Genomic DNA, 20,131 nt, shown 5'->3' with positions numbered 1-20,131 from the left:
ACAAAGTGTGCGTGTGTACACAGGCTTGTACTTTCCCCTTTTTGCTGTTCTGTAGACTGAGTCAGGAAAGCCAGGGAGTCAGAAACGTAAAAGAACACGACGTCGCAGTGACAGATTGGATCCAGGCAGGTCATGTAAAGTGAAGAAGTTGATATAGTTGGTGGCAACGGGACTGTGCGGCAGGACAGGGCACTCCCCGCCCAACGTCATTCAGATGTTACGAAATACTACCCTACTCCATGCCTAGAGGCTGGTTCTCTCCCAGACCCCCACCCCTTCCCACTGCTACCAATTTTCAACTCCTTGTAGCTTCATGGGCTACTTCAAAATGCAAGCCCGGCAGTTTCCTCCTGTGGGCATATTAGAACATTGATTCTCACAATACGGCCGGTGACTAGTGATGTACATAATCACACCCAGCCGTAATTCATGTCTGCCATTGGCATTAAGGCAAGGCTCAAGGCATATGCGTGCTGGCTTAAGGGGGGCTCATGCCTTGTTTTTATAAAGAAGGAATAAGGAGAGCCACTCCATTCGCTACAGGGCCAGGCTCCTTGGGTTGCACGGGACAGGAATTGACCCTGCTTAGATTAAACCAAACAGGAAAGCACGAGAAGTCTGTGAATGACTCGCAGAACCGAAGAACAGCTGAGCAGCCAGCCTCATCTGGCAAAGCTGGGGCTGCTCCAGAGACTGGGCTCCTGGGGGCCCCGCCTGGTGTGGGTGCCCTCTTGAGTTTTCTCCCCCTTCCTCGCATTATCTGTTTGGAACGCAGAGGCTCCGGAGAGAGGGGAGAGACCAAGCGTGGTGGTGTGCTCAGGCTGAGGAAGCCCAGGACCCTCTGCCGTGTCCTCTGACCAAGCCTGCGCGCGCCGGGAGAGATCGTTCCTCACTAGGAAGTTGTGGTGCTGAAATGAGAATGGGTGTCGCATGACTGGAAAACACCTGTCCAGTCCAATCTGCTAGTGACATCTCGTGGGCTGAAATCAATTGACAGTTCCTGGAATCTGGAAGCTCTGTGGGCTGCTGCAGCCTCGGGGATTTTACTCAGCCTGCTTGCTTAAGGACAGATAGAGGGAGTGGGCAATTGTCGGAAGCAGGGTTGTTTTTTCTCTCTAGCTCTGTGCCTTGTTCATCATGTATATGGAAAGGACTTGAACAGTCCTGTGAATGGGGATAGATTTAGATGGTTGCACTTGTGAATTACGGCTCCCAGTTCACCCTGCACCGCCGCGGCCCCCCCCACCCCGCCCCGCAGTCTGTCCAGAAGACCCTTGATGGGCAAATTAGGGAGGGAGGGCTGAGGGCCCAGGCCTGTGACCCTCAGAAGGGGGATGGGCCCACAGTTTCCTGTTGCTGCCGGATCAGTATTGATACATGCCCTCTTCTCTGATACTTCTTTGAATTTTGTCCTTTAAAAAGCAATATTGTTTTATAGGAGCTTAAGTCAGAAAAGGAGGCCCTGAAAAATCCAGGTGTCAGAAGTGCAGAGAAATGACCCGACAATAGGGCACATCTGCAGTGTCTCTCGAATAATTAAATATAATAGTAAATAACAGAATGGATGTAGATTTACCCCATCTGCTGAAGTCATGCAAAGAAATTATTTCATCACAGGCTGGGAAGGCGTGGAAAAATCGGCAATCTCTAGAACAGATTCGTTCTCCACAATTTAAAACCTGCCAGGCCAGCAGGCTTGGTTTCCCCAGCTGGCTCAGTCTGCAACCTGGAGTCTGATCCCAGGCTTTGTGGGGCTGTGTGGCCTCTGTAGCTCCCACACAATCTGCCCTTTTAGCATTAAAGATACCCAAGATGCTGGCCCGCGCACCCCCCCAGACACCCCCGGATTCATGACTCCAGTAGAAGCTCTGAAGTTAGCGTTTCATTTGAGACATCTCATCTGTTAGACTCTCTTCTTTTGAGAGCACAGTCTAACACTAATAAAAGTATTGACCGCTAGGAGAACAGTGGGCCATTCAAGAGGTCAGGACTGTAAAGAGATTTCAGAGTCCTGGGTGACCAGTTTATTAGAAAATTACTCTAGAAAGGATTAGAAAATGTCTTAAGCTGCTTACAATATTTTTAGGAACTAGGGTGAGAGATGCTATTTGTGTGCAAAATAATCCCATAAAGGAATTACCTTTTTTTTTTTTTTAAACCTCCCATTTATATAATGACATCTTGTAGCCAGCTGCCTTTACCCATCTGGCAACTTAAAGATTTCCTTTTAGTTTCTTTGATATAGAAATCACTTACCATTAGGTCCGCCACTGGGTCTGTTTAATTGGTATTAAAAGAAAGCACCTCCATTGCCAGATCTGTGGTTTGTGATGGAGGCTGTGAGTGACCAGCAAACCTCGGCCCCTGGAGTTGCAGAGAGGATGCAATTACCTTTCTGTGTTCTCCAGAGGCTTTAGGGGCTCAATTTATGAAAAGGATAACTAGCTCGTTGCGATTTCATGTGTGAAATTTTAATGAATTACTGGCAGTCTAATGGTTTTCTTTCTTTCTTATTTTTTTGAAAAAACAAAAAACCCAAAAAGCCTGTTTTAGAATTTTTAACTAATAACCCTAACGAGTATTTTTGATTAGTCTGTCATTCTTGTTTATTGCAATTGATGGATTTTTACTTTTTGTAGAAACACTATTTATGTCCCCGGGAGGTTTTCATTTTATAATTAAAATGCTCTGCAAAGCTTGTAGGTGTGCTCCAAGTGAATGCTCCTGTGTACACACAAATCTTTTTAGTCCTTAAAGGTAATTACATCTGACAATAGGAAATGCCAGAATGCTTATTTAAAGAAGGGAAAGTTTTCCAGTGGGAGTGGGGGGAGCTTTCATTGTAGAAAATCAGATGCTTTACAGTATTATAAGCTCTTTCCCTATAGACAGCAGGTATAAAGCCTCAGGGCATGAACCAAGAAAAATTTGCTTTTAATGCAAAAAGGGGGATAAAAGTAAAAATAGATGCACCTCTTCGTTTGGTGGTCCTTTTCCCGTCTCTGGTCTCCCTTGCCCCACCCACACCAGATTTTACATTTTTTCCCCTCCAGTGTTTGTTTGCAGCTGTCTGCCTTGTTACAATCAGTTGTTCCGTAATCACCTCATGGGGGCTTCTCTGGAGACTCAGTCCGCTGCAGCGCAGGGAATAGTCTCGATTAACGCAGTGAGATTGCCATGGAGACAGATTGCCTAGTGTCAGGTCTCGCATAGTGTTGGGAATTTACAATCCCCAGACGTGTTTGTGAGCTGGACAGTGTAGTTAGCAGGGACACTTCTGGAAGTCATTTCCTCAGTCCTTTGAAGGGTAGCAGTGTTTGGGAAAACCAGCTCTCGGTTCCTCTCTGGGCAGGAGCTGTGCTCTCCCACAGATGCCTGCTGCTTTTGTTCCTGCTTGTTGCTGCTTTGTTCTCCGGCTGAATGGCTATTGTAAAAAAATAATCCTGACTGCCCGACCCTTGGAATATAAACTGGGAAGAGCTCCTTGTTTCGATGTCGCTTTGTAGGTGACATGTTGGTGCTTTGATTCGTAGAATTGCTTAAGAGAAACCAGAAAGTCTGCTATAGGTTTCGACTATTGTTTTAGTAATAATGTAAATAAACCTGAAGGGGACTTGTGTAGCTGCATTGTGTTTTATTTTTGGAGCTGAGTACAACCACAAAGGTATTATGAAGACCTCAGGAACAATAATCTCAGAATAAATAAAAATATCTGCACAGCCTGAAGAGTTGACAGTTTTTAGGGAGAGGACAGAGTAAGAGATGGACCTTAAAGGATAATACCTTTTGTGTTTTTTTTAAATATACTATGGTAATTAAATCTCTAAAACAAGGCCGTGTTAAAGGCATTATTATTTTGTTTTTTCCTTTACCAAAAAGCAAACCAAGAGGTGAAATAGGAGATGGGCTTGTGATTAATTAGATCAGCTAAAATGTGTGGTGTGGCTCGGCGTCCTGCCATAGCGCTGGGGATGTTAATGTGGTCTGCTGATCACTTTCAGGGTGCCTCGTAGCAGTGCTGGCTGGCTTGATGAACCGCACTATCCTTGGACAACTGTGGTACTCAGTGACGTTGTGATTCCGCAGTGGGACAAGAGGGCAGCTTTAGGATCACTTGCTGCTGGTTATAGGGTTCGTCTCTGGGCTCCTTAGCTCCCTCCAGCCTCGTGGTGGCCCTGGCTCTCAGCCAGGTGGAACCAAGGAACACGGGGACTGGGTCTCTTCCAGCTGCGTTTGTATCTCGCCTCTGTACTTGGGGCAAGTTGGTGTAGTATAATAGGACCATGTTCTGCCTGGTTTCTGGTCTAGAATTAATGAAATTATGAATTTCACCTTCATCATGCTTAAGCTGCAAGATTAAGTTCATGCTGCACTGCATTGCCCTGTTCACAAAGTTCAGAAGGTAGCGCTGAAAAATTAGAGATATGCTCATAACCCAAATAGGGGAAGGATTCACGAAAATGTTTGTGGGTGATTTCTCTGGAGAAGGAACAGAATTGAGGGGTAGAGGTTCAGGGCCTTTTCAGATTTTGTGTACGTAATCTGTGGTTAGAACAAGATAGCTAGGGGCGCCTGGGTGGCTCAGTGGATTAAGCCGCTGCCTTCGGCTCAGGTCATGATCTCAGGGTCCTGGGGTCGAGCCCCGCATCGGGCTCTCTGCTCTGTAGGGAGCCTGCTTCCTCCTCTCTCTCTGCCTGCCTCTCTGCCTACTTGTGATCTCTTTCTCTGTCAAATAAATAAATAAAATAAAAAAATCTTTAAAAAAAAAAAAAAAAAAAAAAAAAAAGAACAAGATAGCTATATATATTTAAGCAAAAAAAAAAAAAAATCCTTGGGAACTAGAATATGGTACTGCTTTTATAGCCTGTGGATTTAGCAGGCCGTAGAGAATATAGATCCTTTAACTGGAAGAAATCCAGTCTGCACACTAAGGTCGCTGACAGATGTTTTAAACCAGGAATTGGAACTGAATGAAATATTGATTTGGTTCAGGTTCAGTTCAAAGGCTACTCTGATATTCTGGTTTTGTTTCAGGTCAATAATTTTAGAAAAAGCGTAGGTACTGTACAGTCTAGTTGAGCGTCAGAAGAAAAAAGGGTTTGGCTCAGCCTTCTATTCAGCAAAGGAATACTTTATTCCAGGTTTTGCTCAAATGGAACTGTGATGCAAAAATGAAATCACTGGATGTTAATTTTATTTGACAGGGAAGCCTTCCTGCCATTTTGTAATTATCAGGTGAGATAATGAAATCTTGAGCAGCAAAGCTAACCCGTCACAAAGTGTTTTGTTTATATTGAGATAAATGTGTACAGTTACAGGTGGCTTCCTTGAAGCGTGATACATACTGTTAATGAAGCCACAGATGAGGGGATCCGGGTTTTTGTTTGTTTGAGAAATTCCCTTTGTCTTAGAGCAGTTTTCCTGGGGACTTTCCATAAAACGCATTTTATGGGCTTGAGAACTGGGTGAGGCTTGGGACGTTGCAGATATTCACTGACGGCAGCAAACTGAGTATGAAGTTGATGGTAAACATTGTGATGGAAAAGCATATTTGGTTTTGGTTTGCTTTCCAAAATGATGTTTGAGAGACTCAGTTGGGCCACGTGGTTTTCGCAGACTCCTTTTAAAGACGTCTGTCTTCGCAAGGTGATTTTCTTGCTGGAGCCAGGCCACTGACCACTTCGCTTTTCCCCCTCAGTTTGAACAGTCAAGTTTGGTAATGCTGCCTTCAAAGGCCTTGACAAGCACCGCTCCGCAGACCGAGAAGTGGTATGTGCTGGTCTGCAAACCGAGAGGTGGTGTGCAGGGTCCGTGCACGGTATTCTGGGTTGGCTGCTTTTTCTTTCCTGTGTCTACTTGACATCATAAGAAATTATTCTATTTGAACTCTCCAGTTGAGCCAATTAATTCTGCCCTCCTAGGGGAGAGGATGGTAGTAGAATGTGTTTTTGCGCTATGTCAGTCAGAGCTCCTGGGTCCAGGGCTATCCTGGTTTTCTCCTTGAGATTTGGAGACTCTCAGATTCAGAGGATTAGGGCCCTGCAGTGTTCTCTTTGGTAGTGGTGAATTTCCTTGATTTGGCTGTTTCTCCTAATGAAACAGTAACCTAATTAATTGGTAATTAGGATGCCTCAGAAGTCTGTTTCCCTGGGAGTCAACCGCTAGATAGAATATGATTATAGTAAAACCCCAGAATATTCCCCAACAAAAGGAAAATGTACACAAAAAATTCTGGATGTCACTGCAAGCTGTATAAGTTAAGAGTGATTGGTGGAGGGGCTCCTGGGTGGCTCAGGTGTTAAGCATCTGCCTTCAGCTCAGGTCATGATCATAGGGTCCTGGGATCGAGCCCCGCATTGGGCTCCCAGGGAGTCTCCTTCTCCCTCTCCTCTCTATCCATGTTCTCTCTCCCTATCTCTCTCTCTCTGGGAGGGGTGGGGGGGGAGTGGTTGGTGGAAGCCGTGTACTTAAGTCATGCATCATGAGAGAGGGAGTATTACATAGCCCTCTTCTTCCTTAGACTAGTTTTGGTCAATTAACTACAACATTTCTTGTCAAATAGAGAGAACACAAGCTCTAACTCTCTACAACAGCTCTGATTGTGTCCTCTGTGGCTTTGCATGGGAGTGGCTATTTTTGGAACTCTTCCTGTACAGTTACTTGCTGAATTTCCTCAATCCCCAAAACCTTTTGTGCTTTGCAGGAGAAGCTGTGCCCGAGGATGAACAGATCAGTGCAAAGGACCAGAAGACCCTGGAGCCCTGTGATAACACCCCCATCATAGACAACATTGCTCCTGTTGTCTCTGGCCTCTCTGCAGAGGAGAAGGAGAAGTACGATGAGGAAATCTCCAGTCTCTACAGACAGCTGGATGATAAGGTCTGTAGCCCAAGATTATAGTCCTCACTCTGGCACTGAGACTAAAGGTGGCAGGTCCTAGAGCTATTGGCCAGAAGCAGCTTCAAGCCCCACAGGGCTGATGTAGGGGGGTGCAGGCTGATGCTATGTCTGTCTTCCTTATATCTATCCTAACTCTTGATTGGGCAGACTCGGGGAACTTGATTCTTCCGAAGTGGAAGCTTTCATGGAAGTTTGATTGGAAGACTGGAGGGTTGGTCTAGATAGAGAGATAGTCTTCACTTCTAGACATGGGACTGGGGCTCATCACTGCGTGTGAGTGGGGGTGGTGTGAGTGTGCATGATCTTTGTTTAGTTGTCTCTTCTATTTTCCTCTGGGCCTGTTTCTCACCTCTTGATAACTTCAAGAGTAGTGCCCGCTGTAGCGACAGTGTAGTGGCTCCTAATGTTAAATGTGTTCTGTAATCATGTAGCTCTCAGGCCCTGGGATGAGGAACCATGGTAGTGGTGTGGGGTCGGACAACTTGTCCAGTATTGGTAAATCTGTTTTCAGAGGCATACTCTTGAACGAAATAGTTTGAACGTGCTGTTAGGGTTGTCTGATTTTATGGCAGACTTTTGGGGCTCAAATAGTCATGTAAATGCCCAAGTTGGACCAAAGGAAAAGAGATCTTGGAGAACACTGTTCATCTCCAGTTAAGGTCGGGCTAGGAATCCTGGAGGCATAGGAAATTAAATGGATGTCTCACGTGACCTTGGCATATTGCCCTTGGAATATTTTAAATCCTTTCAGTTCATTTCATCAAGGTTGCTGATATTTTTAGTCTGATTTAATCTTTTTTGCTGTGGTTTGGCTCAGAGTGCTTGGGGACACTTCTGGTTTAGCTGAAACTGCTTTGTTCTGTGCACATTGCCATTAATCTTCCAGGCTTGTATATTCTGAGTAAAGCTCGGTCTGCATCACCTTTACAAGCAAAATGTGAAGCAAGTTCTGTTTATCTAGGACTCTGGGAATTTGCGTTGTAACCACAGCGTTAAACTGGGGGCACTCCTATCTTTTTGGTAGCCTATTTAATGAGATATTCACACCTCTGAGAGCTGGGTTAATTGCCCTTAGGCACTTGACATACTGTTATCCTTCCATTTCTAACCAGATATGATTATGCAAAACCTCAAAGTGAGAGAAAAAGGAGATCAATAGTAAGCTAACAGTGTATGCAATTTCTTGATTTCTCCAAAGAAATGCTATTGTTTAAACATACTGCAGTTTTCCTTTGCACTTTAGAAATGATGAGTTCACGTTAGTAATCCTCAAAGATTTTTGGATGAGGGATGATAACCTGATTCTACACTTTGTTTTCTATGAATAGACTCCTGCCATGGTTGGAATTGGGATCATTTCCTTTGGTAGCATAAGGAGGTTTCATTGATCCAAGAGAGACTATAGAGTCTTCAATGTAACTTCTGAAATGTGGTGAGGAGGACGGAGTGATGAGTGAGGAGAATGCCAGGCCTTAGGGATATTCAGGTAGTACCTGGCAGAGCTGACCCTAGCGTCTCTGCCTCCCGATGACAAACGTTGGACACTTCCTGTTATATCATTTTCCTATAGCGTGTGCTTTGAAGATCCTCTAAAGCACACATTTCGAGGTGAGCATCTGTGGTCTTTCACAGGGGTTGCTGGGATCTGAGAGAGTACTTAGCCCACACGCCTCAGCCGGGGAGGGCCCCAAAGCTGGTGGTCTGACCCTAGTCACTCTTCCCATGGACTGCCTGAGTATGTCTCATCAGCTGTCATTCTTATTTGTCTTCCGCTTAAAGATTCTAGAAGGTACTTCATGCTTCTGACGAGATAGGTAATTTGGTACCTTTGAGAAAACACGAGTTGAGACAAGGCATCTTCGCAGATTATTGAGTGATGGAGCTGAAAGTATCTAGGTCCCGACGAGAAGCTAGCCCGGGGAGTACGTGACTTGCCCAGTTTATGTCACCTGTAGGTGGAAGAGGTGGAACAAGGCTGTGTATCTTCTGGTTCCCAGGGCTGTGGTCAGCCTGTTTTGGTCTTAGTAATTTAGATGAGGAGGAACTTGTCAACCCTGATGAATCTAATTAGAATGTTGTGGGAGAACGACTGCACAGTCTCCTCCCAGCTGCCCCCTCTGCCCCTCTGTGCTGTCCCTCCAAGGGTCTCAGGATAGTTACCGTCAAAGGCAATACAGTGTGATGGAAAAACATACACTTTAGAGTCAGACCTGTGTCTTAATGATGCCGGGGCTTGGACTGATGAATGGCCTCCCCTGCTGAAGATGTTTTTCTCATTTGTAGTTTGAGGCTCCTATCTGTGTCCTCAAAAAGTTGCAGTGGGGATTAAAAGGTTCTAGTGTGTAGCAATTGCTCAATAAATAGTAGTTTCTTTCTCTTTTGGGTTCTGTTTACTTAAGGGAGAACACCATCCTATGTGGCATGGGGGGGTGGTGCAGAGGTGGGTTGCAAGCAGAGTTATAAGAAGAGCAAGTTGGTGTTGGCCGTTTCTTTTACTTCTCATCTCCTCTAATACTAGTGTTCTATTGGAAATATGTGAGAGGAATTAAGTGCAAGTAGAAATATGTTGAAACTTATTTCACTAATTACCATTGAAATGAGAACATTTTTTATGATTAAAGGTGGCATGTGACCAAGTGACAGCTCACCATTTCACATACAAGCAAATTTAAGAACAAGAATATTTTCTGACAAGTGCTTTGAAATCTGTTATCTATGGATTAAGAGTCAGCATCAGACCAAGCATGTCCTAAGGAATGTACTCGAATGTATAGATATAGACGGCACAGCACATTCTATTATGGAAGTTTTGAAAACATTTTGAGATTATGGTAGACTATGCTAATTCCTTGGAGAAGTTGCCTTAACAAAGGGTAAGTGTAGTCTTGGAGGTATCTCTGGTATAAGTCATTCATGTTCTTATAATGTAATCCTTGTTCCTTACATCCTTCCCAGATGGGCTGGTGGCCCTTGGTTTCTTACTGTACCTCAAAAATCATTGCACCTGGCTTTTCACCTGTCAGGGAGGGAGCTGTACCTTCAGGCTTTGAAGCGAACGCAGTGTAAGAACAAAGGGCTGGCTTCACCCTTCTGCCTCTCTCCTGATTTGTATCACTAGGAGTTGTTGCTTATGTATCCCAGGGGAAGGGATGGCAGCTCCCTGATGTTAAACTCCCTGAGTCTTTTATGTTAAGATGTTTAATATTTATATGCCAAGGAACATAAACACAAAATTGTTCCTGGTAACTGACATTCTAAGTTTATAAAGTAAAAGAGGAAATATGCCCTACAGAATAGTCTCGTCGTTGTGCAAGTACCATTTTTTGGCAGTTTCACTCAGTGTAATTTCCCTAATTCTCCTGCCAGAAATCGGATTTGGGGAGGAAAGTCATGAGCATTTTGTCAAACCATTAAAGAAACAGGGGTGTAAAAAGTTCAGTAGAAACAGGGTTCCCTGAATAGAGAAGAAATAAGGCCAAAAGATGTTCTGCACAAAGGAAAATGAGGTAGAGATCCCATAATCCTGATTTTAGGACTTTCTTGCTCCATGGGTCAGTCAGTCTGATTTAAATGTATGCATACACGGGACCAAATAGGCTAGAGAATAGCCCACGGGGTTATGCGACCCAGGCCCTTGAGTTCACCCCTGTAACCTCACCTCTGGAAAAGCCAGAAGGTGCGGCGCAGGATTTTTCTGGGCTGCTGGGAGAACATCTGGGCAGCACCAGGCATGCAGGATGACCCAAAATACTGAATCTGACTGCGTGGGGTTTGGAGCCCAGAAGTGTTACCAAATAGGATTTTTCTCCTGTGTTTTTTTTTTTTTTTTTTTAAGGGAGGGGTACCCTGAAGCCAAGTTGTTCTTCACAGGCGAGGCTTCACATTTGCATTTGAATTCATGAAAATCTTTGTAGTGAAGGCCAAGCCCCCCTGGTGAAATGCTGTCCTGCCTGCTGCTTTGCCCAAGCTGGGTGGGCAGAGTCCCGGGAGAGGCAGAGTCCCTGGAGAGGCAGACGCGTTTGGACCGGGGCAGGACGAGGCCGGCGGCTCTGGCTTTTGTGGCAGCGACACCTAGTGGCAGGAAATGAGAGTGACGGAAGCAAAAGGGCTCTGGGGAGATCATTTCCCACTTTAATGATAGGCCAGAAAGTAAGCATTATCATTTCTACATCCCCCACTTCCTTGAGTTTTTTTTCGTTTTTTGCTTTTTTAGACTGGCAAGAAAATTAACTTCTAATCAAGCGGGAGATCTGCTCATGCCGAAGATTAATTCCCTAGTGAATGTTCTCCAGTCTCTCTAAGTAAGAGATTTGAGGTGGAAATACTGGTCGCTCCTTCCCATCACATGGCAGCATTCCTGGTCATTGATGTGTTTGACGAGATTTGGAACATGAATAAATTACAGTGCAGATGGTTCGAAATTCACTGCCTTATTTTTTGTTAGCGTCTTTGAATTGGGAGTGCTACCTCCAAAGTCCCTTCCGATTCCCAAACCCTAGATCTTTGATTTCTGGACAAGTAGGAATTGAGTTCAATATGTAGGATATTATATATCCCAAAATACCCAGTTGTTTCACCTGCTGAGAAAGGTGGGTGCAGAGGAACTTTAGCCAAATCAAGATCCCAGAGCCAGTCTCTCACCTATGAGGAAGCACCACACCATTCCCTTCATCTTATTAGCAAAGCTTACAGCTGGCACTTTGGTATCCGACTGTTGTCGGGAAACCAGGATATCAAAAATGACATAACTAACCCAAAAACATTAAACATGATGTTTCGTTTCAGGATGATGAAATTAACCAGCAGAGCCAGCTGGCTGAAAAGCTAAAGCAACAGATGTTGGATCAGGACGAGGTAAAGAATGCAATAAATTTTTTTTATGAAGTTCTCTTATTACTCTTTGTTGTCGATGTTTGTTCCAGAGATTTAATTTGCAAAGAATTTTTTCAAAAATCATTGAATCATGTGGACATTTCCTGGCAGATTTCCTTTCAGAGCCTGTTTAAAGCTGATTTTTGAAAATAAATATCTGACTTCATAGAGCTCTGAGGTTTTTGAGAGCGAGTAGCTGGTTGCTACACATAGTCTTTGAAGAGCAGAGATAAAGGAGTTTGGTGGTTGGGCAAAGGTGATTCTAATTCCTCATACCCAGTGCCCAGCACTCCTGTTGCTTGCTGTTTTAGTTTTTCCCCAGCTTTGAAAACCAGCTGGTTTGGGTCTTTGATATACACTATGTTCTCATACTATCTTGTAGGAATTAAATAACCAAAAAAAAAAAAAAAAAGTAGAGATGGAGGGGAGGGGAAGACAAAGAGGAAGGGGGTCCAAGTGCTTACATAGTATGTGTTTGATACAGTAAAAAGGAGCCAAATTTTTTTCAGTCTTTCCCTGGATGGCATTAATTTCTCTAGTGAGTGTCTTTATTGTGTTGTGTTTTGCCAAGTATTTTACAAATAGGAACCTAAGCAAAGGGTAGATAGCCAATCTGTCAAACATAGATGATTAGTGGTTCTCTGGCTGAGCACCACTGAAGTATTTTTTCTTTTCTGTGCTTTAGAGTACTTTCTGCTTTGTTGCTAAACTGCTATGGACTGGATCACATCATATAATTCTAGGTGGCTTGGGTTCATGTCCCCAGTCCCAGCCTTCCCACAGAGCAAATTCTCTCTACAGCCATACGTTTCCTTTCCTCTTTGTTTTCCTTTATTGTTCCAGGGCAATGATTGTGGCCCTTGTCCAAATACTTCCCTTGGCAGGAAGATCATCTGTGCTTTTGCAATCAGATCGTTTTACTTTTTTATTTTTATTTTTTTAAAAGACTTTATTTAGGGGCGTCTGTGTGGCTCAGAGGGTTGGGCATCTGCCTTCAGCTCAGGTCATGATCTCCAGGTGCTGGTATTGAGTCCCATATCGGGCTCCCTGCTCAGCGGGGAGTCTGCTTCTCTCTCTCCCTCTGCCTCCCGCCCCCCCCGCCGGCTTGTGCGCATGCTCTCTCTCTCTCTCAAATAAATAAAATCTTTAAAAAAAAAAAAAAAGACTTTATTTATTTGATACAGAGAGAGAGATCACAAGTAGGCAAAGCAGCAGGCAGAGGGAGAGGGGGAAGCAGAATCCCTGCTGAGCAGAGAGCCCAATGTGGGACTAAATCCCAGGACTCTGAGATCATGACCGGAGCCGAAAGCAGAGGCTTAACCCACTGAGCCACCTGGGCGCCCCAGAGCAGTCATTTTAAACTGATTTTTCTCTTAGCTTTGGTTGGGTCTTCCATCTGCTTAATGTTTCCTACCTTCTTCCTCCCATTCTATTCCTTTTCATCTCTAACTTGGTACAACTGCCTATGATAAACTTACTTTGTGTAACAGTTAAAACTCAATATATTTTTTTCTATATTGCCAATTTTACATAGGAAAGTCAGAAAATACAATAGGCAGGAAGATAATGAAAACATCCACAAGCCTAGTCATTCACTTTTAACTAATGTTAATGTTTGGGATATATCCTTCCATACATTCATGATGAATATAAAGAGAAGTGGACAGTTGCCCTTGTATGCTGTTTTGGTTGACTCTGAAACCGACCTGTTTACAATGTGGAATAATGATAATGTTAACAACCATGCAAGTATTATTACCATTGTCCTCAGAGATGACTTTGTTCATTCTTTGTTCAGCATTTGGAAGAGCCAGCAGCAACAGAGTATAGAAATTTATTTGTAATCAATTCTTTGAGTTCAGCCTATGCAGCTTTAAACTTAAATAAATAAACAAATAAATAAATAAAAATCAAAGAAAAAGAAAGATTTTTGAAGCCTTGTGCTATTTTTTTTATTATTATCTAGATATACAGTAGGATTTCTAGTCATGCTGAGCATGCTATATCTGCTTTTTTGGAGAGTGCGTGAGCGCTGGGGAGAGCAGGGAGGGCAAATGGAGAGAGAGAATCTTAAGCAGGCTCCGAGCTCAGTGTAGAGCCCGACAGTATCAGTATCATCATCAGTATCAGCCCTGACAGGGCTCAGTATCATGACCTGGGCCAGACTGAGACTTGAGGCGTCACCAGCGGAGCCACCCAGGAGCCCTCCCCCATAGCCCCTAGCCCCACCCATATCTGTTTTTAAAATCATTTTATTTGGGATAGAACACAGCACAGAAACGCTTGAACATTACGTTCACCAGTTCCGTGCCATCTCATTTCCCCAGCTTTTGGCTTCCACAAGAAGAGACTACGAGAAGATCCAGGAAGAGCTGACACGTCTCCAGATTGAGAACGAGGCAGCCAAAGATGAAGTGAAGGAAGTTCTCCAGGCCCTGGAAGAGCTGGCTGTCAATTATGACCAGAAGTCACAGGAAGTGGAGGACAAGACCAGGGCCAACGAGCAGCTGACGGATGAGCTGGCCCAGAAAACGGTTGGAGCCTCTGCCTCTGGGGGCGGGACTCTGGGCCGCTGCTCCTGTACTCGATGTTGACGTCTGTTGACAGACACTGTACAGGAAGGCAGCCGGCAGGGTGGTTATTCAATGTCAGAGGCATTCTCTGACATCTTCCAATAACTGAAATACCTCACGTAGGTAACTTTTGTCGCTCGTTCCGGAACTGGGGATTGTTTTCTTTCCAGGGGTTTTATAACCTTAGCAGGGATGCCTTGTGGCTAGTCAAGAGAGTGCAGAACTTAGGAGCCACAAAAATCCTAGCTAACATTGTGACTTTACAACTATGAGGCCTTAATTGAGACGTTTAAACTTTGTGAGTATTCATTCCCTTATCTGTAAAAAATGGCGTTAACAACAGGCCCCTTTCAACACATAAGAATTAGCGTTGATGTAAAGTGCTCAGTGAAGGCCTGTGCCTCTGCTTCGATACCAATGAACTCATCGCAGGTATTATAGTAACAAGTGAGCGCGGGTGACCGATGGAAGGTCTGGATTGCACTTCTTGTTTACAACCTCCTGAATAAACCCATTCCTTCCCCACGACTTCCAGCCCCAGCCGAGGACGGATGGTCCTGGTTGGGAGCTGGTGCTCCCAGGCAACGACGCTGCCCGCTATGTGCAGTGAGCTAGCAGCCCCCCAGGGCCGGCGCACATTTGGTGAGGTGGCTGGTGGTGCAGTGTTTCCATTTTGTCCTTTTCTGCTTGGAAAATAGGTGGTAGGAAGCCGAATGGCTGTAACCGGCTGCCCTTGGCACCTCGGCCCAACGGCCTGGTATCATGGGACTGTGCCCAGCCTGCCGCGTGGAAAACATCCAGTCCTCCCAGGCCACGAGTAGCAGATGGTGCTGGAGAGCGCTCATCTGCTGACCGTAGAGCCAACGGGAAATGCTCTGAACTCTGTGTTTCACCTGCACGAAGGAAAAAGGCTTTTTAAAGGGCTTCCCAAGATGGGAACTACTGCTTCCGTGGGCTTTAAAAACGGAACAAAATAAGCAGTGGCAATGCCAAAACAAAACCAAAAAGAAGCAGAAAAACAAACCAGAAGTCACCTAGGAAAGGAGACTTCGGTTTTCTCTGCTTAGGTTTTCTGCCGGATCCTTTAATGAGTTTTTCATTTTAGTTGCATCTCAAAACAGTGACGCATTTTCCCTAATACAGTTCTTACTTTCTGCCAAGCCCAAGTATCACTGGACTGGTTTAGAGTACTGTTTCTAGCCAGACCATGGGAAAGGGTGCTAGTGTAATAGCCGTGGTGGCAGACTTGCCTATGTGTCTTTGCCTGCTGCTCCACAGCTCTGTACTGTAGCAGAATTATTTTCTTTGTTGGCCGAGTGAGTACCAAGCCACCAAACCATGGCTATTCCTCTCGTGTGAAGAATTCATCAAGTTAGTTGTAAATCTCTACCTTTGGGTAACGTACGTGAGAGATGGGTGTTGATGTTTGACAGTAAAATGGAGCTACTATGTTAAGATGGAGACTCTCGGCCAGTTTTGAGAAGAGACGAAGCGTGTTCAATTCAGCTTCACCAGGAAGATCTCAAGACTCTTTAGAAGTTGTTTTCTAAACTCATGAATGGCTCTCTGGGCCTTCCTGACCTGTCTATTATTATGACGTCAGATGGGAACTTTTGGAAATGGTCCAGGAATGAGGTTTGCTTGGATGTGGAAGTGGAGATGCATGCAGGTAGGGATGCTTGGGACCACGAGGACTGAAACAGAACATGTCGAGGGTAGGAAGATGCATACACGCCTTGTCAACCTGAGGGCTCCTTTTGGACTCTGTTTTTAAAAACATTTCACCAACCTGCAAATTGTCATGGGATATGTAGACATAACCTCTCAGGCCAAGGCCAAGTCTCCTTTTTATCAAAGAAGGTGGTGCTATACTCTAGTTTGACTTAATAGGACTCTTTTGTTGAAATTGCATGACATGATAAAGAACTTCATCCTGTGTTATGTCGTTATCCTTTGCAATGCAGCAGGTATGAATTGAAGGGCAGCTCTTTCAATTTGCTGTTAAAATATGTTTTTCAGACGACATTGACAACCACACAGAGGGAGCTGAGCCAGCTACAAGAGCTTAGCAACCACCAGAAGAAGAGGGCTACAGAGATCCTGAATTTGCTGTTGAAGGACCTGGGGGAGATAGGTGGAATTATCGGCACCAATGATGTGAAGACTGTAAGCCAGCCCCTCTTTTATCTTGTGTACCTGCTCCTATAATGGTGGGGTCCTAAGCAAGCAGGGTCTGTGTTTTATTCTCCTAAGTATCCAATACTCAGTGTAGTGCTTTGCACCTGCCACATGCTTGGTAATATTGGAATGAACAAACCAAGGGCTGATTGAATGACTAAGTGAATGACTGGCTGGGTTCGGCAGAGGAAAAAAAATTATCTTTCCCGTATAGGAAACGTCTTCAAATTTTGGTAAGCCTTATGCAGATGGGGTTATTTCTCTAACTTACATGACAATGTCACAGGAGTTTGGAATTGGATAGGTTAAGCAATACTTCTAGTCTCAGAATTGTGTTTCTCTTTTTTTGTGAGAACCCAACAGAATGAAAATTCCCCAGCCAATCGGTATGATTTAGGAAAGCTTTCAGCTGAAAGTAATAGGATTCTAACAGTGGCTTAAAAATAAATCCACATTTAATTATTCACAATATGAGAATTTTTTTTTTTTAAGATTTATTTATTTATTTATTTGACAGAGAGAGAGAGATCACAAGGAGGCAGAGAGGCAGGCAGAGAGAGGGGAAGGAAGCAGGCTCCCTGCTGAACAGAGAGCCCGACGCGGGGCTGGATCCCAGGACCCTGAGATCATGACCTGAGCCGAAGGCAGCGGCTTAACCACTGAGCCACCCAGGTGCCCCACATTATGAGAATTTTGTGTAGAATTTGCTATTCAGGTTGTGATTTGTATCACCTGGGAGTTTTTTGGAAGTATAGACTCTCGGGCCACAGCAGACCTACTGAAATTAGAATCTGCATTTTAACAAGATGGCCCAGGTTAGTCTAACCTTATTCAAGTTTCAGAAGTGAATTTTGATCCAGTGTCTCAACGACGTCAAGGATTCAGGCCTTTTCTTTATTTCCTTTTTGCTTTCATTTGCTTGTTACCTTTTCACATCTGTAGCCTTTTGTCTCATGATAGCAAGATAGCTGCTGTAACACCAACCATCATATCTTCACACAAAACATATCCAAGGCAGGATGGGCTGAAAAGGCAGCCAGTTCTCATCAGGAGGAAACTATATCCCATAAGTCCCTAGTAGATGTCCCCTTATACCTTATTAGCCAGAATTGGGTCACATGGTCACCCCAAATTGCAAGAGAAACTGGGAAAGCAAAGAGAAATAGTATTGCTGTCACTGGATTCAGCCAATCGTGATTGATCCTCTAGAGTTGTGCACATTGGTGCCACTGGTAGCAAGGAAGTAAGGGAGGTGGGGAGAATGGGGTGGTATGAAATTGTCTGTGAGCTAGGAATAGAGGGACAAGGGAGCGTATAGAATGTTATCAGCCAAGAACAATTATCAGTTACCTGCGGTAGGGAGAGAAAGAGAGCTAAGCTAGAGATATTTTTAAAAATAGCTTTATAAGAGTATAGTCTGAGAAGTTTTGACATATTATACTCTCATTAAACCATTACCACAGTAAGATCATGAACGTATCCATCGCCCTCAACAGTGTATGGGACTGTTTCTGGTCTCTAGTCTATTTTATTGATCTAATTGTTATGCTAAAACCACACTGTTTTGATTCCTGTAGCTTTGTAATCATAACACAGCACGCTTGTACAGAGTAGCCATCAGTATGTGTGGTGGATTGTGGCAAGCCATGGAATGGTATTATATCGCTCAACTTCCATTTCCTGAGCTCCTAAAATCAAATTCTTTGAGGTTAGCCTTTTAAAAGTCTGAGTTTTACATCCGTCTGCTTTGTGGGAACACTTAGGTTTTGAGCTGGGATTGTTAAGTACTAGAATAGGCTCCCCCAATTCTTTCTGTTTATAGACATTTCTGGGAAGCCTAGAAATCCCTTCTTAGATAATACCACAGATCTAGTCTTAGAGTATACGACCTCTTATAAGCCTAATCATTCTTTCAAAGAAACTCTATTGTAACTGAATATTTCATGAATCTTTGCGAATGAATCTATTTTTAGCACAGAATTCTCAGATACGATAAGATTAACCCATTCAGTCCCAGTTGGGTGGCTTTATGTTTGGGGATTTAATTTTTAGAAGCATGCTTTGGTACTGAGCTTCTGAGATTTGGGGGATTAAGTGGCCCATGCAATATGAAGGTGGAGTTGATTTATGAGAAGTTGGTGCCTGCTGCTGATAACGATAAAGGAAGATATTTTTATGCTACATTCTAAAATAGAGCTGATAAGAAATGCTAATGAAATCAAGGAGTGTCTGGGTGCTTTGGCATTAAAAAAAGAGTCTTTACCTTTGGGAATCTGAAGTATGATTGAAATTATTTTTAAATACTTAGCTGGATGTTTTCAAGATATTTTTGGATTCCAGACATTGGATGCCTTAGTTAATTTCATTGATAACTAGTTATTTTCATTGACAATTCTCACTCATAGAGCATCATATTCTTAATCATGCTGAGTTTTTTTTTTTTTTTTTCCACAATTATGATTTAATCGTCAGGGCAATGAGAGCTAATGCGTAGGAGTTGTGTGACTGGGCAATTCACTATACTTCTCGGGCTTCGTTTTCCTGATTTGTGCAATGACAAGATGAGCCCACATTATCTTGCAGGTTGTCAGAAGTTACATGAGTTATACATATATTTTTTAGATCTACATTGTGGGCATAGAGTATTGGTTATGACTAGTCAATAGATATAATTCTTTTATCTAAGAAAATGATCAGATCAGGGAGACCTTTGTCAGTGACCTTGTTTTTCTTCCTAAAACCCTATTCAGTTCCCACATGGTGGCTCCTGGTCATACCCTGGGAAGAGGGGAAAGGATGCCCTCTTTCCAGAATATAACAGGCCCAGACAGCAGGGAAACAGAAGAACCCATATTTCTCCAGTTCTGTCATGTCTCGAAACATTTTCAGAGCCCAGGAAATACTTTGTTTAGTCTACAAAACAAGATGCGACTGCCCAATGATGAGATGAGCCTCGAGCTGACTTTCTCTGGGTTTGTTAGTGAACTTCCTCTTCTTGTCTTTTTCCTATGTCACCCGGCTTTCTTTAAAACAAGTTTCCAGAAGTCTAAGATAGAAAGTTGAGGTATAGTACATGAAATGGATTGGATTAGCTGCCAGATTTTCTTTTGACTTTGGGTCTGGATGAAGTACAGGTGAAGTATTTCGGGCAGTTGAGGGGCCCTGGCCCCCAGTAGCATTGGGACATTTCTGTGGCTTGGCCAGTGTTGCAGATACATTTCTGCAGATCCTGGGCCTGAAATCAGCCCTCATCACCAGCAGCTCGAATCCCATCAGCCTCTTCGATACAGCCTTGGTTGTGTTGGGGCTGCGGTCTCGCTGCCAAGAAGTCTTGCTTCTCCAATCCCCTCCTGCCTATCAAGCTCTTGGAAACCACCATATCATGCCTGAGCTCTGTACTGCACAGACAAAGAAAGTGGACATTTCTGAACTTTTTTTTAAAAAAGAACAAAAAGAAAAAAAGGGACTTCTCATCCCATTCCGACTTTTAGGTGTTGAAATGGCTACAGTCACCTTACTTACCTTTTACTTGGCCTAGAAATGGCACCTTGCTCAATCACTCCATGCTCCTGAGCCCTGGGGTGGGTGGGTATGGGGGTGACTCTTAT

At 43.9% G+C, this 20,131-nt stretch overlaps 1 protein-coding gene across 1 annotated transcript in view; it reads left to right on the top strand.

Annotated features, from left to right (window-relative positions):
* The window catches only part of KIF5C (kinesin family member 5C), a 153,540-nt gene that overhangs the window by 96,807 nt on the left and 36,602 nt on the right, over positions 1-20,131 (top strand). Inside the window, exons 12-15 of the mRNA XM_046019619.1 lie at positions 6,704-6,879; positions 11,686-11,754; positions 14,100-14,306; positions 16,365-16,511. Coding sequence (XP_045875575.1) covers positions 6,704-6,879; positions 11,686-11,754; positions 14,100-14,306; positions 16,365-16,511 — 599 coding nt within the window. The remainder of the gene's footprint in view (positions 1-6,703; positions 6,880-11,685; positions 11,755-14,099; positions 14,307-16,364; positions 16,512-20,131) is intronic.

This window comes from Meles meles, chromosome 9 (assembly GCF_922984935.1).
Source record: "Meles meles chromosome 9, mMelMel3.1 paternal haplotype, whole genome shotgun sequence".
In the NCBI taxonomy this organism is placed as follows: domain Eukaryota; kingdom Metazoa; phylum Chordata; class Mammalia; order Carnivora; family Mustelidae; genus Meles; species Meles meles.
Note: the sequence above shows the minus strand (reverse complement) of the source record. Positions and strands in the feature narration are given on the sequence as shown.